At 45.6% G+C, this 20,838-nt stretch overlaps 1 protein-coding gene across 2 annotated transcripts in view; it reads left to right on the forward strand.

Moving 5' to 3' along the window:
- Window positions 1–20,838, forward strand: part of RFX4 (regulatory factor X4) — a 151,561-nt gene that overhangs the window by 77,772 nt on the left and 52,951 nt on the right. Inside the window, exons 5-8 of one of the 2 annotated variants that reach the window (XM_040990981.1) lie at window positions 3,739–3,800; window positions 7,758–7,971; window positions 9,253–9,330; window positions 13,223–13,386. In XM_040990981.1, coding sequence (XP_040846915.1) covers window positions 3,739–3,800; window positions 7,758–7,971; window positions 9,253–9,330; window positions 13,223–13,386 — 518 coding nt within the window. Of the gene's footprint in view, window positions 1–3,738; window positions 3,801–6,027; window positions 6,225–7,757; window positions 7,972–9,252; window positions 9,331–13,222; window positions 13,387–20,838 lie in introns of those variants that run through there. The other variant, XM_040990988.1, reaches the window with a different exon arrangement.

Consider the following 20,838-nt stretch of genomic DNA (forward strand, 5'->3'; position numbering starts at 1 on the left):
CTGGAACTTAGCTGATCCAAAGCCAGGAGCCAAGAGCCTCTTCCATATCTCCCATGTGGGAACAGGGTCTTCCATCCACAGATTCACTCCCCAAGTGGAGGCAATGGCATTATTGCTGATCTGAAGAGAGGAGCCAGGAATTTCTTCAGGGTCTCCCATGCAAGTACAGGGTCCCAAAGCATTGGGCTATCCTCTATTGCTTTCCCAGGCCACAAGCAGGGTTGTAGAACAGCCAGGATACAAACCAGAGCCCATATGGGATCCTGGGGCACGCAAGACAAGGACTGACTTTAGCCACTAGGTTTCTGTGCCAGGCCCCAGAGAGCCTTCTAAAAGTGACGTCAGTTCTGACTCTCCATCACTCCAGTGAAAGCACTCTGCAATCTGCCCATGTCACTTGGAGAAAAAGCTCAGGAAGGTGACTCTGGCCCATCCACATGTCCCTGTCTCCTGCCACCCTCCTGCACCCACCCTGGCTCTGCTCCTGCTTCCTCATTTTTCCTGAAATAAAAAATGGAACTCCCTTCCCCACACCCCTCAGGGCCTTTGCATCAACTGTTCCCTTTCCTGGCTGTTCTCTACCCCAGATATCCAAGTGGTTCATTCCTTCACTTCCTTCAAGTCATCCATCAAATGCTGCCTAATCACTGAATCCGCATCACCCTAAACAGGGTGACACCTGCCACCTGTACAGTCCCCAGTCTCTCTCCACTCTGCTTTCTGGGTTCACCTCTACAGCATTTACAGATGGACAATGCATTGTTTTTTCATATTTTGCTTTTTCCAGTCTTGTCATTGCTAGAGTGCAAGCTTCCTGGTCAGAGGCTTTTTTGCCCCTTCTGTGCTTTGCAAGCTATCCAGCACCCCCAGAGATTACTGGTCAACTCAACTGACCTACCACTAGGCAGCACCTGTGGTTCCTGAGCGTGTGGCTTGCTGAACGTGGGGAAGAGTCACAGCAAAGGAGGCTGGAGATGCCCCTGGTACAGGGTATTATTGGTCTAGGTAGAAACTTCACAGAGAAGGGCAGAGCATGACCACCTGTGGCATAGCGGGTGAAACCACCACCTACAATGCCAGCATCCTGTATAGGTACCAGTTTGTGTCCTGGCTGCTCCACTTCCTATCCAACTCCCTGCTCTTGTGCCTGGGAAAGCAGTGGAAAATGACCCAAGTCTTTGGGCCCCTGCACCCATGCAGGAGACCCTCCCAGATGAAGCTCCTGGTTTTTACCTGTCCCAGCCCTGGCCTTGTACCCATTGTGGGAGTGAACCAACAGATGAAAAATGCCTCTCTTTTTTCTGTATTTCCTCTTTCTGTAACTCTTTCAAATAAAATAAGTGAATCTTAAAAAAGATTTCTGTGGCGAGATGAGAGCCAAAACATACAGAATTTGTTAGGATGAATAAATTGAAGAAATCTATTATAGAGCATTTTTATTAAAATATTTTTATAAAGATTTATTTTTATTGAAAATATTTACAGAGAGAAGCAATGACAGAAAGATCTGCCATCCACTGGTTCACTCCCCAAGTAGCCACAATAGCTGGAATTGAGCTGATTTGAAGCCAGGAGCCAGGAACTTCTTCTCTTCTTCTGGGTCTCCCACAAGAGTGCAGCATCCCAAGGCTTTGGGCCATCCTCCACTGCTTTCTCAGGCCACAAGCAGGGAGCTGGATGGGAAAGAGAGCAGCCAGGATACAAACTGGCACCCATATGGGATCCTGGCACATGCAAGGCAAGAAGGATTTAGCCACTAGGCTACCGTGCCGGGTCCTACAGCATTTTAATTAACGTGTTCTATACTTACACATGACAAAGAGATTACATTTCAAGCATTCTCAGAATAAGTATATGAGATAATGCATCTGTTACCTTAGTTCAGCCATTCTGTACCATATACATATTTCAGATCATACTGTATAACATATATATGCATATGTGTAGATATAATTTGTCAATTTCTAAAAAAAAGAAAAAAACATTCTGTGGACCAGAACTGGGAAGGTATCTTGGACTAAATAAGGTACAAGCTGAGATAGAAGGGTCAGTAGGCATGAAGCCCACAAGGGGCATGGAGGGAGGGCTCCATTCCATGGGAAGAGTCTGCAGGAAGACCCCGAGTCAGCACATGCATTCCTGGTACTTGAAGGGGTTCCCCATAGCCAGAACGAAGGCTTAGGGAAGGAGGAGGGAGAGTGATGGGACTGGCTGGGTCGGTGAGTTTGCACCTTGTCTAGAAGCTTCATGGAGAGGTGGTCATGATGAGGATTGACTGGAACCTGGAGAGGGGCCAGAGGCTGTGTGCTGAAGCCCTGTGCACACTGCTGTCCCCATCTGCTAGGGGACCAGAGCAAGGCTCCCAGAGCAAGCAGGGGGGACTTGGAGAAGGAGGAGGCCTCAGGGGTGGCAGGGACAGCATTCCAGGCAGAGGGAGTGGCTTGCACCATGCTGGAGGCAACAGGAACAGCATGAGGGGAAGCAGTTATGGTGCTGGTTGGGACTTGGGCATCCTGTCCTGGGGTATGCCTGGGTGTGAATCCTGGCTCCTGATCCCAGCTTCCGGCAAAGACACTCACATGGGCAGCAGCAGTGATGGCTCAAGTAGTTAGGTTCCTACCAGCTGCACAGAGGACCTTGACTGAGTTCTTGGTCCAGTCCCAGCTGGTGCAGTGACCCAAAAGATAGGAAATTGCATTCTATTTTTCTCTCTGCCTCTTAAATTAAATACATAATGAAACAAAAACAGGGAAACTGAGTCATTACTGAACAACTTGCCTGAAGCAAAGGGTTGATGCTTGGATCTAATCCGGGTAGTCTAGCTCCAGAGTTCATGTCCATGACTCCTGCATGGTACTGCCTTCCCAACAAATATCATCTCTGGAAACATCAGGGAACAAGGCCTTTTCTATGTCTGCACAGTGGAAGGTGGTCTCTTCTCCCTGCCTCTCTTGTGATTCTGCATGCCATCCTGGGAGGCAGAAGTTGCCACTCTCTACTCTCCTGGCAAGGAGCAGGGCGTCATTCCTTAATTCAGTAAGTGCAGGCTGAGCTCTCTGCACGTGGCCGTCTTTGCCCTCATGACCTTGCCTTCAGGGAAGAAGAGCCTCAAACCAAGCACACAGCAAGTAAGCAAGACCATTTCAGAGAGTGAGAAGAAGACAGTGCAGGATGCAATGGCAAGGCACCGCTTGAGCTGCTCCACATCCACACAGGTCAGAGGAAGGCATAGACACAAAAATGTTGCCCAGAAGCCTGGAAGGTTGAAGAGGAGGAGCCAGTCTTGGGAAGAGCCAGGTGCATTTCTATTTTCTTCCGGTACAAAAACTCTCAGTAGGACGCAAGCTGGTGGGTGGCAGGAAGGGGATTAGAGAAGGAGCCCACATGGCAGGGAGTGGCGAGGATGGTGAGCATCTGTAGGAGTGAGAGGTCAAGAGGCAAGCAGGGGTCATCACTGTGGCTGAGTTTGAGTTTTCCCCTTCCAGGTGTGACGGGGGTTAAACAAGGGAGTGGTGTGTTCTAGAGCAGTGGGTCTCCTGCACTGTCTGCGAGCAGGAGAAAGAAGCAGAGAGTGGAGGAATACCAGGAATACCAGGAATACCACCGTGGGCCTCCCAGACACCAGCTGCCTTCTCCAAGGATCCATGTTCCCCTTCGTTCTGTGATTGCAGATTGTCGAGCTCGGTCACCGTGCCCACTCTGTCGCACTGCATAACCAATTCTTGTGTTGACTTACAGATCATAAGGCAGCAGTTTCCTCAGTTAACCACCAGAAGACTCGGGACCCGAGGACAGTCCAAGTAAGCACCAGCCAGCCATCCCACCAGCAGAGCTGTGAGGCAGGCTGCGTCTCTAGGGCCTCTGGTACTTGAGTCCTGATCCACAGGCCTATCTGTGTGCCTAACAGTGGTGAGGGTGAGGGGTGGGCAGGAGGGACCACACAGACACACACACGGAGACGCTCTGTGACATCAGGCCCCCAGGACCACTGTGTGCCACCTGCCTCTGGGCATTGTTGTAACAGTCTTGAACATCCTTGAGAGAGACACCTTGTGGCTTCTCGGACAACCTCCAGTCATGTGGACTGCTTTGCTGAGCACCCTCTCTGCTCTGATAGTAGTTGGTGAGTCAGAGAAACAGAGCTAGACTAGCTCCTACATGGACGATGAGACCAAAAGGTGCAAGTCCACTGGGGTCCGCACGACGCACCGCCCCCTCTGCGCTAGTTCCGTCCAACACCAGCCAACCCTTGCTGCACACACTCCGTGTGTCAGACATATTGTGATCCACGCTGGGAGCAATCGCAGCCTGCACAGGATGGACATTTATTTTGAAAGGGAAGACAGATAAGAAAAAGAGAACCGGGATCTCAACGAAGAGGGTGGTGGTAGAGAACAAAGCAAAGGGGGGAGTCGGAGGAGGGGGCTTTCTGAGGCGTGAGGTACAAGGGAAGGCCTGGAGGAAGGAGACTCAGGGGGCTTGGGGGCCTGTCTCTCCTTGTCGCTGGAAGGCAGTATCTTCCTAGAACCACTGAGGTGCCATGAGAATCTGAGTTGACGGGACCAGCTTGTAAGGATATTTCCAAGCCATCCTGTGGGCCCTGGGCTTCCCTGAACAGAAGGCAGTAGGCACACGTTTGGTAAGCACTGAGTTAAATAAGGCTTCCTTTACAGCAAGACTTCTGGGAAGCTTTTATGATGCTAATGCGCACGGTGACTCCACTAGAGGCTGTCTTATTATGCAGCATTTCTAAATGGTCTGACCACTGTGGAGCAGGTCAGCACACAGTGACCTATAAAACACTGCAACATTTAAAAAAGCAGCCACACGGGACTTAGAGGACCTGCCTGTGAGGGTGACTCCAAAGCATACCTGATACTGTCACCTGGGGTGACAGGCCCTCCTATCACCCCTGGGCAACACATTCCTATTCTAGGAATGGGGAGAGATTTGACTTTGAAACTAAGTTAGGGAAAGAAAGTGGATCTCCCAACAGGGCCACCATGTTTTAGTTAACTTCTGACAATGAGGTTAAGTGTGTGTTTGTATGGGGGGGGTGGGCAGGGGGAGTGACTCAGAAGCTCTTGGGCCAGCTTTCAAAGGTAGTTACTAAAAAAAAAGTTTCAAACAGAGGGAAACTCTTGACATGAATTCCTAATAACTTTCCAAGGTAACTGCTCTGGAAAACAAACCTCATTCATAACGAAGAATTATGATATTTGTTTCCAGACAAGGTTTCCGCCTTGGTAAGACTGTGGCATGCAAAAGCCAGGTCATTGCTTGCAGATGAGCAGAATGGGCAGTTCAGAAAGCTGGTAGCACCCAGGAGCGCCATATATGAGCAGATGGTGAATGAATAGGAATGAACTGTTAGTGTCCTGCTCATAGTCTTTGAAGAATTGCTGGCCCTGATATACTGTTACTCGTATCTAAGAAGGGAATGGAGCATAAAGACAGCCAAGGCAGAGACAAAGAACAGAAAAGATTCCCACTCTACCTAGATTTGGAGAAGGTTCCCTTTTGGCTTGTACAAGTGAGCCTGTGTGTGTGCTCCATTTCTTTAACCGGCAATTGGCAAACTGGGCAAATACTCTCTTTTAAAAAATTCTGTGATGTCAATTCTATTGTGTCCTCTTGGTGAGGACTCCGCAAGGTTGGCCACTCCTTCAGGGATCAAAAAGCAACAGGAAGTTCCCAACCAGAAACACGGAGTTAAGAGAGGAAAATCCCTAGCAGCTTGCGCTGGGGGCTGGTCAGAAGTGAGTGAAATGGTGCTCAGGATATAGGAAGGGCTCAGTGGAAGGGCCTGTGTGACCCACTTTAGCCGCATGCCCTCTGGCTGGTTAAGAACCAGTGTGGTCCAAGTGTATTCTTGACCACCGTGATCTTGAGAAAGGACGATCAAGGGCAACGCTTCGAGGCCAAGGAGGCATGTCATAACTGTCCTCCCACCTGAAAAGCTCCTCTGGAACACTTAGAACCAACCAGAAGCAGGCTCCTCCCCCTCTCTCCTCCCCTCCCCCTCCCCCAGGAGGTAAGACAGTTATGACAGTTGGGAAGTAGAAGGCACAGAAGGCAGATATTAGCTCAACACAAAGAACTTTCTGATAACCACACCGGTGACTGAAAATGAACTGGGCTGCCTTCGAAGGCTCTGAGCTCTTCATCCCCGGAGGCGTTCCACTGGAGACGAGATGCCCACTGAGCAGAAATATCACCGAGTGGTACCCCATGTGAGGACCCCTGGGGCAGGGCTGGTTAGATGTGCTTCTCTTCGCTCCCAGGAAAGCTCAGAGTGCCTTCCCTTCCATTTTACTCTGGGACAGTCCCCCCAACTCTGTGGGTGGAGAGAGGTTACTATGTCAGGCAGTATTTCTGAAAGAAAGCTCCAGGGGTTATTTACATTCGAGTTGCCTTGGGACCGTGCAAATCTCCCTTGCACTTTAGATCTACGAAATTGGAATCTTTGGGGGTGAGGCCAGGAATCTTTATTTTTCTGCGGTTTTGTGGCTGATTCTTACTATTGGAAAAGGTTGAGAATGCTTTGTTTAGTGGGCAAAAGCACTTCTGAAGTTCAAGTCCTGTCTCCTACCCACAGGTTGATCTCGGGGAGTTGTAGTTTTAGTTAAATTCTCTGGGACTTTCATTTTCTCACCTGGAAAAGGAGAAAATAATTAGTCGCAGGCTCTTAAGTCTTTGTGAGATTAAATAACATGAGCTAAGCTCCTCATACCAATAATCTTCAAGTGGTCTGCCCTAGAATTACTTTAAGGATTTGTTTCAAAACTGCTTTAGGGCCCTATTCCTAGATAGGTCCTGGGGAGCACTAAGGGGCCTGTATTTGTACTAAGCTTCTCAGGGGATTCTGACAAACATCAAAATCGATAGGCACAGGCCCTCCGTGCGTGCTTCTTGTCAGTGTAGAACCCACTGGGTTAGAGCCAGACAGATCCAGGGTTGAGGAACCCGCTCTTTCCCTGAACAGCTATCTGACCTTGAGCAAGTGACTCGAGAGTTCTTGCCTACATGTTCTTCCCAGGCGAGAATATAGTGATCCCTGTCATTGGGTTATCTTTCAAATAAATGCACTGGAAGCACTTTGCAAGTGCCCAGCATGTTGCAAGTATTTAATAGATGGTCACTAAAATTTAAACCAAACACAGCTGCAGCCTCCATCTCTTTATCAATCTGAACTGAAATCATAGCTATTTTTAAGCTCATTTTAAATGAATAAAAAGTTCTAGTCTTTGTTTTACATCTGATGTGAACTGAAACGTTGAGTTTATCTTTAAATATATATGTATATACTTGAGATTACCATTCTTTGGTTAAGAAAAGCATAGGTCCAGTGAGTTTTGGCTGGCGGTTCACCTACCAGGCAAAAATACATCCTTTTGCTGGGGTCTCCCTGACGGGGCCAATTCCTGTGCTGTGCCTCGATTTGACTAGACGTGAGCGATCAAGTACAGATGGAAAATTTTTCATCCATTCTCTGCAAAGCTTTTGATTTAACATTTTCTGTAGGAGGCAATTTGGGTTATTTTTACCTACCTGATTGATGGCTGGCAACATGGAACTTGGGTTTAATTCTGGATTTCAGAGATATTAAGGCTTAGAGAAGCGTTAACCTTTCCAGCCGCGGGGAGGATGAGCACAGCCCTCCTTGGCAGTGGGCAACTACCGCATCTGCAGCAGCTTGAGAATCCCCATGTGACAACGTTGGCCTTGTCTCTCACTTTCTCTCTCTTTTGGCCCAGGTACCATTACTACGGCATCGCAGTGAAGGAGAGCTCCCAATATTATGATGTAATGTACTCCAAGAAAGGAGCTGCCTGGGTGAGCGAGACGGGCAAGAAAGAAGTGAGCAAACAGACTGTGGCATATTCACCCCGGTCCAAACTTGGCACGTTACTGCCTGAGTTTCCAAATGTAAAGGATCTCAATCTACCAGCCAGTCTGCCCGAGGAGAAGGTAACCACATCTGAGGCGACTGCCAACTGTGGTGGGGTGGGGGGGGCGGGACCCCTGTGCCCAGCCTCACACATGCAGATGCTATTACTGCACAGCAGTCCACTTAACACTATTGACATCTAAAGCAAGCATGGGCTGTGGTCAGTAATACTGCAGCAGTATTGGCTTATTAATTGTGCCAGAAGTACCATACAAATATCAGCTGTTAGCGAGAAGGGTAAATGTGTATCAGAGATATGGGAACTCCCTGTACAACTTCTCTACAAACCCCAACCTGCTCTACAGTGTGAATGTTGACCTGTCTGTCCAGCTCTATCCTCCAGCTCTCTATCTGCACATCTGCCTGCCTGCACAGCTGTCTACTTTCGCAAGGGAAGAGCCACCTTCCCCTGGATACAGTTCATTTCCCTGCATGCTGCAGGTTGCTTGGTGAAATGATAGTCCCATAGAAAAAGATGATTTTACAGATGCAGTGAATCAGACAGTTTTGATTTAGAGTATTTGGAGCAAGTTATCGGGGGAAAAAATGGAGGAGCACATCTCTAAAGCACCTGTCTTGATGCCAGTGCTAAGCAGTGCTCTAACAGGTATGGAGATGGCGCTGTCTGCGGATCACTCCAGGAGCTGGGGTACAGTGGAGGCTGGGACACAGTCCCGCTTACAGAAAATTTACTATCAGGCGGGGAGATGGATGCTTGCATAAAACAAATTCCTATGAATGCATGTTCTGAAACAAAGAGGATGAACTTATATCTGTACAGAATGTTTTAAAACCTAAGAAGTAGGTAGGGATCCACAATGATGATTTTTTTCCCCCTAAACAAAGTCCTGGAATTTTTAAATGTCTTACTGTGGTTTTAGTAGAAACACTTGCCTCCTCTCCAACAAACAGAAATCAGTTCAATAAGTCCTACTGATTTCTGTGTGCCAGACACTGTGCCAGGGACAGGATACATGAGTGTTAACAATAACGCCATTTTTATTTTCCTAGAGCCCCCAGCCTTAGAAGGTGGGGAGTGGGGGCAGAGTGGGGAGACCAAAAGGGTGAGGACACCATGTTACGCTTAGCAGGCACTGTGTGAGCAGAGGGGCACAGAGCCCCTCCACTGCCACTGCCCCAAGTGAAAATCAGCCTCACTGGGTCTTGCAGGATGAGTAGAAGTTGAGTGACTTCCATTATCCCAACAGTGAAAGACAGTGACGTAACAGCTGGAATTGGCAGGGCGGCGGCAATGTGTATTAATGTGTGCCTCTGTTGTTGCTCCTCCACCGCCCCCACAGGTCTCTACCTTTATTATGATGTACAGAACACACTGTCAGAGAATACTGGACACTGTAATAAGAGCCAACTTTGATGAGGTAGGTCAACAAGTGTTGAGCTGTGAATACTCTGTACTAAAATACCCTAATTAACACTAGCTCCTAATTCCTGAGCTGCACCTAGGTGTGGGGCCAGGCATTTGGGAGTCCTTAACATCCTGTTAGCTCACTTAACCCCTTAAAATAATTCTACAAAGTAGGTCCTATTATTATTCTCACAATATGGGTCTTGTGTGTGGATAGGGCCGGGCATGGCCCTTTCCTTGATTTAACTAGCAAAAGACACCCTGCCCTAGCGGCAAATGAGGAAGACCATTCTGCCAGGATATCATCATTACAATCAGAAGTAAAGATTCAGAGAAACTCAAGCAAAACTCTGTTTTTGGATTCCATCTATCCCTGAGGCCTCTGCACTTGGAACAGATAACCTTCCATTCTCAAGGTCTAATTCATGTTTTCCTACCACTAAGGCCCACTAGGGCCACCTGTAAATGCAAAGTGTTAAGAATCCACCTCCTTTCTTAATTTGAAAACATTATATAGTTAAGCACTAGAGAGGAGGAAATGAGGAAAGATTAATGTGTTCAACTTGAGAGAAGTGCTCCAAAGTACTTGAGCCAGCATTGCAGAGGTTTGGCTGTGCCTTACATCCTGCAGACCCCAAAGACCAGGGCAAAGTCTGAGCCATGATTGGTTCAAACCACGCTAGCTACAACCAGACCTTACTTTGCTCTGATGGCTCAATCCAATGTGAATGCCTTGGTTGGAAGGCTGGATGCTAGGCTGGTTCAGGGACCTGTTGCTTCCATCTTGTGGTTCCATCCTGCCCTCAAGCCTTGGAACAAATACTGTTCAGCTGATGAATGGGGAACAAGGCCATAGGGACCCTGACAGCTTAGAAATAACATGCATTACCATGTGTGATAGGCAAGATCTGGTCCCATCCTGATGCAGCCAGCAGGGGCTGGGGAGAGGGGCCTCTCAGGGATGATGGCCTACACCACTGGAGAAGGGAGGATCAGATCTCCAATGGGGCAGCTCACTCTTCTTCCACAATTACTAACAGCAAAGCTTGTGACAGTAACCCAGGAAACATAATCATTTATCTCTGATTATTTCACCGCTTATGCTTGGAAGGAGTAAGGAGAGTTCCTCAGAATCCTCTCTTCTAAGAAGTGTCTGTTTGTGAAATGCTTACCTGATGCCAGGCAAGTTACAGCCATACACATTATTGTCTCCACTAGATACAAGCTAGTCACTCCACTAGGTTTACTCCTAAGTAAGCTCCAGATGCAGTTGACTCCATGTCTAACTTAACACAGCCCATCAGAGCTCTTCACTTCAGACCCAAGAGCTATTGTTCTCAAGATTCAGGTTGACACTGTTAGTTGGTCAAGACTCAAATCTCGATATTCCCTCCTCTTCCTCCTCACCCTTGAGGCCCATAAAGGCCTGACAGTTACACCTTCTGAACAGAAGCCGTGTCTGTCCCACCTCGGCTCCTCAATGTTAGCTTTAGATCCCTTTCCCTCTCACCCAGAGGAACCAGTACCACTGGACATCGAAGAATCTCAACTGTAGAGAGTAGCATGAGAGGTCAAACATGGATGATTCACCACCTACACAAACTGCTCAGGAAAGCAGGATCAAGCAGAGCCCCTGTGCAGCTTGAACACACTGAAAATAGACAATCGCCTGCTAAAGACACTTGATTCGCCCCAGATTTGTTTTACTCTACACAGCAGCTGATCTTTTCCAGAGTATCTGCAAGAAATTGGCTGCTCATCTTAAAACGGGGTATGGCTGCATGAGAAGGCAGCTAAGGAAGGCAAATGAATCCAGGCTGTACCAGCTTGGCAGAACTTCTAACTCAGGAGAGCAGGCAGGGAGAACTGGGATGGGACCCGAGGCCAATGCTTGGGCACCAAGGGACAGCAGAAGGTCTTCTGGAAAACCAGCACCTCGGCTAAGAGCTAAAGCCTGGGCAAGCAGGTGTCTCAATGAGCAAGGTCATGGACAGGGACAGTAGGAATGCAGGCTGGTAATACTCAGAAACTTACAAAGCTGTCTCATTCAGGGCAGCACACTGGTTTCTTGGGCCTATCGGTTTTAGTCCTCCATAATTAAAAGTATTATGTAATAGTAACCATGGCAACAATAGTGACAGCAGCTGTGCCTCTTTCAGTATCTTCAATGGTCTGAACACTATAACAAACACTTCTTAGGAATCTTTACCAAAGCCAATGCAGTAAATTCCCATTTCACAGATAAGAAAATCAAGGCTTGGAAATGTTCCTTTCCCAGTTGGGGAGGGAGTTAAGACCGAACACTCTGGTAGTCAGTCTTCATTCATTCAGATTTTTTTCATTTTCAATCCACATGGAAACTTTCTATTTTTTTTAATCCTCATGGAATAAACAGAATTCTATCTCACAACACACAGGCCTGACCGCCTGCACACTGGGATCACATGTTTTGGTATTTACCATTCACTGCCCTTGGCAAGTCAGAGGAGCATGCCTTTCTCCTCATCCTCCAGGAAGGCCAAGCAAGCTATGGGCATTTGGGGAGCGTGTCTACAAGTGGGGTCACCAGCTGCAGTGTGGGCAGAGCTCCATCTCCCCCAGGCAGCCTGGCCAGCAGAGAACAGCCCCTACTGGTAGGGGAGACCCTGAAACACTGTCTGGAAGAAGGCCCAAGGCCGACAAATGCAGGCTCATCCATCCCTGACCTGCTTCCGGCTTTTCACAGTTAACCTCTGTGCCTTGGAGGCATGACTCTCAGCTGCTATTGCCATGTGGGTATTAAGAGGACCAGGGTACAATACCCGGCCAACAGCAGACCCTCCAAAAGAGAAACTCATGATAGTAGCAGTGTCAGCTCCAAGATATGATGCTAGAGGGATGCGATTATCTCCCACACTGAGTCAGGATGGGTTTGGGGAATCGGGTATGTGGACAATGATATCCGTGGGGTTAAAGAGTTCCCACCTGTTGAAACCAAGCCAGGCCTTTTAAAATGTAGGAAAATTTGGTGAGTTCCCTGGCTTCAAGGTGGGCTGCTCCTCACTCGATGCTAGCTGAGCCCAGATGCTCATGAATGTTATTAGATTGATGAGTTTACCCAGCCTTATTGTTCCCTTGCTTTTGCCTACCTGAACATCCCCTGTCCCCGTCCTGCTCTGGGTTCTCCACTTTGGATGTTCCCTCTGCCAGCAACAGGGCTTGAGATGCTGGTACCATCACATTCCTAGGAATCTTGGAGTGCCCGCTGCATTCCTGCTCTGTATTGATGGTTGCAATGTCCACACCACACAGACCTCACGGGCCATGTGAGGCTAACTGTCCAGCTGTCACCACCCAGCATCCCACACTAGCACCACCTGGCCGGGGCTTTGGGGGGAAACTGGAAGAGTTTGGATGTGAGAAGTCCTTTGTACTTTCCCTAGCTGTTGGCACACCAGTTTGACCCAGAACAATCCTGTGTGTGACACATACTCTTCCTTTTAGCCCCATTCCTCTCACCTGCAACTCCCTCATCTTTCCCTTCCAAAAGATCTGGCTCAAAAAGAGTGAGGATTCTGCTCCCGCTGCCTGGCTTTGAACACCTGAAGCCACATGTCAGCGCTGAAGGCACTCAAGAGATAATGTGCCGCTCCTTTTCCAGGAAGAGGAGACCCCAGCTGCAAGGGCTGGTGGTGCGCATGGCTCTTGAATGTGCAGGGGGAATGACTTGAGTCAAGGGGAACATCCAGGGCTGCTAGGCCAAGCTAAGCTGCAGTGGTGTGTGCACCCAAGGGAGGGCTGGGGCAGAGGGTGGAGGAGTAGCTAGCAGCTCTGCTAGACTGGGCTGGCCTGGGTGGGGGGTCCCAAAGCTCAGTAGGGAGAGCCCTCCCTGTAATCATGGTTCTTTTCTGTGTGGGTCAATCCAGGTTCAGAGCTTCCTGCTGCACTTTTGGCAAGGGATGCCGCCCCACATGCTGCCCGTGCTGGGCTCCTCCACTGTGGTGAACATCGTCGGTGTATGTGACTCCATCCTCTACAAGGCCATCTCTGGGGTGCTGATGCCCACCGTGCTGCAGGCACTACCTGACAGGTGGGCACCCCGATACCCATCCTCTCACTGTGGTTGCTCCCCAAGCACTGTTTGTTCTTGCTTCTCCTTTATCGTTGCTAACCACACACTGCCCAGAGGTCTCCCTTATAAGGACCATTGGGCATGGCCCCTTAGAACTGATTAATGTTCTTTGAATAAAGTGGTTAGATTGGGAACTACATTCCCTCTCTCCTGCTCCCCAGATACCCAACCCCTTCCCAGAGCATCAGATGGAATCCAATGTGCGATGCACCCGTCCAAAGTCTGCCTAGCATAGTCTTTCCTGGTTCAAACCAAAGTGGTGGCACTGTATATACTGTTCCATGTCTTCCTTAAACAGCGACTACCAATTACCAACAGCTGAATCTTGGCCATGGTGCTAGGAAGGAGGGAGGACAGTGTGATCAGGAGACGGACTCTCCCCGTGAGCTCCTGTGGGGCTGGCCACGTCCCTCCACAGGCTCTGCTCCTAGCCAGGCGCCCCTCACCTTCTCGGCCACACTCTTAGCCCCAGGTTGCTGCAGTCTCTCCTACAGGCTCCTTTATACGTGTCCACACCTTACCACTTGTGCCTTGTAAATAAGTGAGAAGTCTGGAATCAAGGTGTTGGCAGAGCTGTCCTCTTAGGAGGCTGTCAGGTCCACGCCTGTCCCTAAGTTTCTGGTGGCTGCCAGCAGCTTTGGAGCTCTCTGGCTTGGAGACACACCACTCTGCTCTGTGTGTCTGCCTTCTCCTATTCTGCTGTTTCTAGGAACACTTGCCATTGGATTTAGGGCTTGATTAATCTAGACTCATCTCAACTAAAGCCTTTAAAAAAATGTATTCCAAAAGCAGAGTTGGGCGTGGGGGACAGAGAGAGATGTTTCATCTGCTGGTTCCCTTCCCAAATGGCTACAATGGTGAGGGCTGGCCAGAGGGAAGCCAGCAGCAGAGAGCTTCCTCTGGGTCTCGCCTATAGGGCAGAGACCCCAGCATTTGGGTCATTGTCCGTTGCTTTCCCAGACACATTAGCAGAGAGCTGGATCTGAAGGGAGGCAGCCTGCACTTGAACAGGTGTCGATATGGGGTGCCAGCATTACAGGCAGTGGCTTAACCCATTACCCAACAATGCTGGCTCCTAGAGGTTTTTATGTGAGTCGTATCTGCAAAGATCCTTTTTGCAAATAAGATTGCTCTTGTGGTTCTGGGTGGATTTTAGGGTCTATTGTTTATCCTGCCACATGGAGTATATATGTAGGATAGACCTGAATTCATGGTTCAAGGATATATGACTTACACATTTCTGAGTGAAGTTTTAATATGCACTTAAAAATGAAGCTGATTCTCTCATCGTAGCTATACTTACCAGTTATTTATATTTTTCCTCCAGTGAGCTCTGTTCCTAATCTTTCCCTAATTTTCTTCTTTGGTATTTGGTCTATCATTGATTTTAAAGGACCTTATTTATTAGGGATTAACAATTCATGTTAAGAGTTGCAAATCTCTCTCGCTGTTTTGTCTTTGTCATATGGAAAATATATTGCTGTTTGAACTTACGGATCTGGTTTTTATGACCCCTAGATTTTGTATTCTAGGTCTTTCCGCCTGCAGTTATAGTTTTACCATAGCTGCTCTCAATCACTTTGTGATATAATGTGTGTCTCGATGATTTTGCTCAACTTGAGATTCCCTAACATAAGCTGTAAAGGGCACCTCTTCCTGCAGCCCCTGTTGTCTCAATATCACATATGAATGCTTACATTTTCTTTCCAAATATGACATGCTTCCTCAGTCATGCCATCCATCTCATATGTACTTGTGGCTATTTCTGAACTTCCTGTTCTCTCTCATCTGTATTTCCATCTAGTTACGTTCCAGCAGCTCTCTGTTTTAAGTTTTAAACATCCAAATATCCAGTAGAGCTAGCTGCTCATCAGCACTTTCCTTTTGTAGAATTTTCCTGTTCTGACACTTATTTTTCAGCATGCATCATTTTAGCATGAACTTTCTATTTAAATACCAAGAATAGCTATGTATACATATATGTTTATACACATGAAGAGGCTTAAAACATTTTGTGGAAAACAAATTAAAATATGGCAGGAATTTTTCCATAAACTTTTTTTAATGCCTGGAGCTCTGGCTGCTCCACCCTCCTCCCCCCCCCCCGCCCCTTATGATTTACTTATTTATTTTAAAGGCAAAATTACAGAGGGAGGGAAAGACAGAGTCTTCCATATGCTAGTTCACTCCCCAAGTGGCCACAACAGCTGGAGCTGGGCCAGTCTGAACTCAGGAGACAGGAGCTTCTTCCAAGTCTCCTATGTGGTTGCATGGGCCCAAGCATTTGGGCCATCTCCTGTAACTTTCTTAGAAACATTAGCAGGAAGTTGTAAAGCAAGTTGTGCAGCTAGAACTCAAACTGGTGCCCATTAAGGATGTTGGCAGTGTAGGTAGTAGACTAACGCACTGTGCCACAACACTTGCCACTCTGAACTTTTTGAAGCCCCTTGTATATTTGGGGAGGTCAAAGTTTTCACTACGCTTATGAGCAGTTTATGGAGAATTACATGTTGGTGACATTGAGAACTCCTAAACTTAGCCGTAGTTTGCTTTCTCATGTATTCTGTCTTCTGTTGCAGTTCCTAGGAAAGTCACACTTGCCTTTTAATACATATATATATGCATGTCACATATATATGTATGTATAATTATATATGTATTATATATGTATAATATATATTATGTTTATAAATATGTTAAAACTCTCATGCATTTATGATTAGGTTTATTACTAGATTTTCAAATCATCTTATTACTATTTGTTTGTTAACAGTGGTTGTTTATATGAGTATGTAAAAGATATCAATACTGGCATTTGATACCTGGACTTAACTATTAGGTTTAATTACCTGACCACTGCATCCATTTTTAAAATCCTGTCAGATTTTTCTGGGTTAGAAACAAACATAATTTTGCTTTGATTGTCTGATTTTTATGCCTCTCACTTCTCTTGTCTAATTATGTTGGCCTAAATTTTGAGAACATAAGATTCTAATGGAAATCCATCTAATGTTTACCCACTAAACACAACAATTACTTTTGGGTTAAGATGACCTATTTTATCATGCTAAGCAATGGCTGTCTTAATTAAGCATATACATCTTATGAAGAATTTTTGTTGAGAAATTGTAAATGATTGCATTATTAATCTCCTAACCTCAAGCTGTTTTTGCCTTCTTAGAATAAATTTCGCTTAGGAATAACATTTATTTTTTTCTTTAATGGGCTGTAGGGCTTTATTTGTTAGTGTTTTACTAAGAATTTCTGCATCAAAAAAAATATCCTACAAGTGAGATTGAATACCATTTGATTGTCAGTGTCTAATTTTTGTTATTTGTTTGTATCAATGTTACATTTCTTTAAGAAAAGACATCGAAGTTTCCTTCTTTTTTCATAAGCTCCAAAAAGGTTAAATAGCATTAGAATTATTTGCTCTTGAAATTTACATAGAATGAAAGTATTTAGGTCTGCGATTTTATTGCAGTTTTTTTTTCTGTTTTTTTCCCCTAGAGTAATTGGTCAGTTTAGATTTTAGATCTCTAAATTTTGGCAGATTACACTTTCCTAGAAAATTGCCTGTTCTTTCCTATCTTTTAAATTGACTTTGGTAGTGTTGAGCCAAGCGGGTCAGTAGGCTTACTGAACGTCCTCTGTCATTATTTTCACTTCATTCTGTTTCAGTTGCTGTAGCTGTACTTTCTGTCACTTCTTTTCCTTTTTTGTTTGGACTCTTAAGGGACAAGCTAGACATTTACACTGGTGCAACTATTTGAATTTTTTCCTAATGCATGCATCACAAACACTATTAACTTACTCTTTCGTTTTCCTTAGGTTTATTCTGTTATGGATTTATTTAGCAAACATTTGAGAGCTTCCTATGTTTGGCTTAGCTCAATAGCCAAGAAATAAGCATTAAAAAATAACCAAAATAAAGATGCTTAATTTGATTTTTTTTTCATTCATTTTTATTAACACAGTGTTTCAAACTCAAACTTGTCTTTGAACAGTGTTTTAGCTGTGTCCTATAGGTATTGATATACAATATTTTAATGCTACTATTTTTCCTGATGTTTTGAAAGTTTTGTTCAGAGTTCTTTCTAGTCTCAAGAATTTAAAAAGATCATTTAAAAATTTTCTGAGTGTTAGGGACTTTTGTTTTATGATTATGTTATTTTAATTCTTATTGCTTTGTGACAAAAGGCTAAGTATTTAATTGATACTTGGAGAAAAAAAAGCTTTTTTTCTAGACTGACATGCGTGTTATTTGGATTAACTTTGTTGTTTATTTTTTTTAAAAGATTTATTTATTTTTATCACAAAGTCAGATACACAGAGAGGAGGAGAGACAGAGAGGAAGATCTTCCGTCTGATGATCCGAAGCTGGGAACCAGGAACTTCCTCCAGGTCTCCCACACAGGTGCAGGGTCCCAAGGCCTTGGGCCATCCTCGACTGCTTTCCCAGGCCACAAGCAGGGAGCTGGATGGGAAGTGGGGATGCCAGGATTAGAACCGGTGCCCATTTGGGATCCCAGCACGTTCAAGGAGAGGACTTTAGCTGCTAGGCCACGCCACTGGGCCCAACTTTGTTGTTCTTTAGTTATTCAGTTTTTTAGTATTTATCCCTTTAGATATGTTATGAACCAATAAAGTAAGAGTTTTGAGTTCTGGCTCCTCTTCCGATTCAGCCTCCTGCTGATGCGTGTTGCAGCAGGCAGTGGGTCCCTGCTGCCGACGTGGGAGATCCAGATGGAGTTTCCATCTGATGGTTCAGCCTGGCCCATCCCCAGATGCTGAGAGCATTTGGAAAAGGGAAGCAGTAGAAAGGTTGTTCCTGTCTGTCTCTTCCTGCCTTGCAAATAAATAAAAACCTGAACAATAGTTTCATTGCTTAAACTCCCGCCCCATTCACCTATTCTGTCAGCCTCTCCCCACACTCTGAACTCCTGACAATCACTCCACAACTTTGTCTTTTCTTTTGGCCTTTTCCAATATCTTTTTATACCTGGAATTGTACAGTCTTTAGAGCCCAAATTATTCACTTTGCATAATCCAAGTCGTGGGCATCAGCAATGCGCTCTTTTTAAGGGCTTAGTGTGGTATTCCATACTGGGCCACAGTTTGTTTAAACATTTACTAATGGGATTTAAGATGTTTGGGCCACTATGAATTACCCTGCTGTCAGCATTTTCATACAGGTTTGGGGGTAATGTTTTATTTCCTTTATATAAATACCAAAAGTGGGCTTGCCAAGTTGTATAGAGAGCAGATAGTTCACACTGGAAGAACCCGCACTGATCCACAAAGCGTTGTCCTACAGGCAAACTGAGAGCCCTGCCTTCAGTCTCTGCAGCACGGGGCGCTCTCGGATTCTGCCGGTTCATTCATTTTGGCATTCTAAAAATGTGTAGGGATAGATCAATAACTTTTAATTTGCATTTAAATAGCTAACATTGCTAAGCATCTTTCAGGTTCTTATTTCCAATCCACATGTATTTTTTTAGAGAAATATTTGTGCAACTAGTTTGTCTTTTGGGGTTTTTTTGAGATACCTTTTTACTTTTTTCATTACTGAATTTCTAATATAGATACAAGTTCACTATAGAAGATGTGTTTTGAAAGTGTTTTTCCCCAGTATTTTATTATTACAATCATTTGCAGAACAGATCTTATTTTGAATAATATAATTTTTTCTTTTGATGTTCTATTTAATAATTTGTTGCCATGAAAAATGACAAAAATGTTTTATGTTTTCATCTACAAGTTTTACACTTTTGTATTTTATAGTTCTTTTAGCTTTTCATTTTACCTTTCATTGATTGTTTTTCTAGCTTTAAAAACAGCAGGAGGCGTAGGATTCAAGGTTAATTTTTATTTTTGCATACAGAGGTCCAAATATCCAAGCACCATTGCTTTAAAACCCAATATTGTTCATTGTTTTAGAGATTTATTTATTCAGTATGTCATGGTTTGGGTCCTATTGCAATGTCATTTAAAAATTTTTTTTTACATTTTTTTCAAAAGAAGAGAAAGAGAGAAGTCACTCTCACATTTGCTACTTCATTCCTCGAGTGCCCATAGCAGCCAGAGCTGGGCCGGCCTGGCCTCCTACATGGATTGGAGGGACCCAAGTGTTTCAGCTACCCCCTATTGCTCCTACCTTGCCCACCCTTGCCCCACTCCCCGACATTAGGAGGAAGCTGGACTAAGAAGTGGAGCCAGGATGCAAATCCAGATATTGCAACAGGAAATGTACGTGTCCCACACAGCACGTTAACTTATGTGCCAAACACCTGTCCTCAATACTTATATTAAACAACAACAAAAAAAGTTTTGGGCCCGGTATGGTAGCTTAGTGGCTAAAGTCCTCACCTTGCACACACCGGGATCCCATATGGGTGCCAGTTCGTGAAGCGGCAGCCCCACTTCCCATCCAGCTCCCTGCCTGTGGCCTGGGGAAGCAGTTGAGGATGGCCCAAGGCCTTGGGACTCTGCACCCATGTGACAGCCCTGGAAGAATCTCCTTGCTTTGGATCAGCTCAGCTATGGCCATTGTAGCCACCCTGGGAGTGAATCAGTGGCTGGAAGGTCTTCCTCTCTGTCTCTGCTCTCTGTATATCTGACTTTCCAATAAAAATAAATAAATCGTTAAAAAAAAAACCTTTAAACACAGAGAGACAGAGACAAACAGATATAGCTCTCCGGTAACTGATTCACTCCCCAAATGTCTACAACACTTGGGGCTAGGGCTGGCAGAGTCCCAGAGCCCCCAGAAGCTCCATCTGGGTCTGTCATGTGGGTGGCAGAGGTGCAAGCACTGCAGCGATTGGCTGACACCTCCCAGGGTGCCTGTTAGCAGGAAGCTAGACTTGGAGGCAGAGCTGGTACTCAAACCCAGCATTCCCATAGATGACGCAGACGTCCCAAGATGCACCTCAACCCTTTCTGCACCTCCGCTCTGCAATACTGTTTTTAAAACCCCCATTTCCAGTTATTCTTAACTGGTTTTTGTGTGTTGAGGTTGAATTGTGAGACAGTGTTAAACTCATCCAATGGATTCCTTGGGATTTTCTATAAAAGGACTACAGACAACTGTATTTCTTCTAGGTTTTTTGTTTTTTTGTTTTTTTCCCATCGGTGTATCCTTTTCCTCCCTACCTTACTGCACTGGCGAGGACCTCTAGGATGATGTCCTCGTCTAAGGAAGAGTGAGACATGTTTGCATGATGCTAATCTTAAGAGGGAAGCATTTAGTTTATTCACTAAAAGATATCATGCTAGTTATAGGCTTTTAATAGCTACCCTTTATCAAGTTGAAGAAGTCCTTTTCCATTCCTACTTCACTGAAACTCCTTATCAAAAAAGGAGTTTTAGTTCTGATACATATATTTTAAAAAGTCTCATAAGGTTTTC

This window comes from Ochotona curzoniae, unplaced genomic scaffold (assembly GCF_017591425.1).
Source record: "Ochotona curzoniae isolate NIBS_2020 unplaced genomic scaffold, NIBS_Ocur_1.0 contig_1014, whole genome shotgun sequence".
NCBI lineage: Eukaryota > Metazoa > Chordata > Mammalia > Lagomorpha > Ochotonidae > Ochotona > Ochotona curzoniae.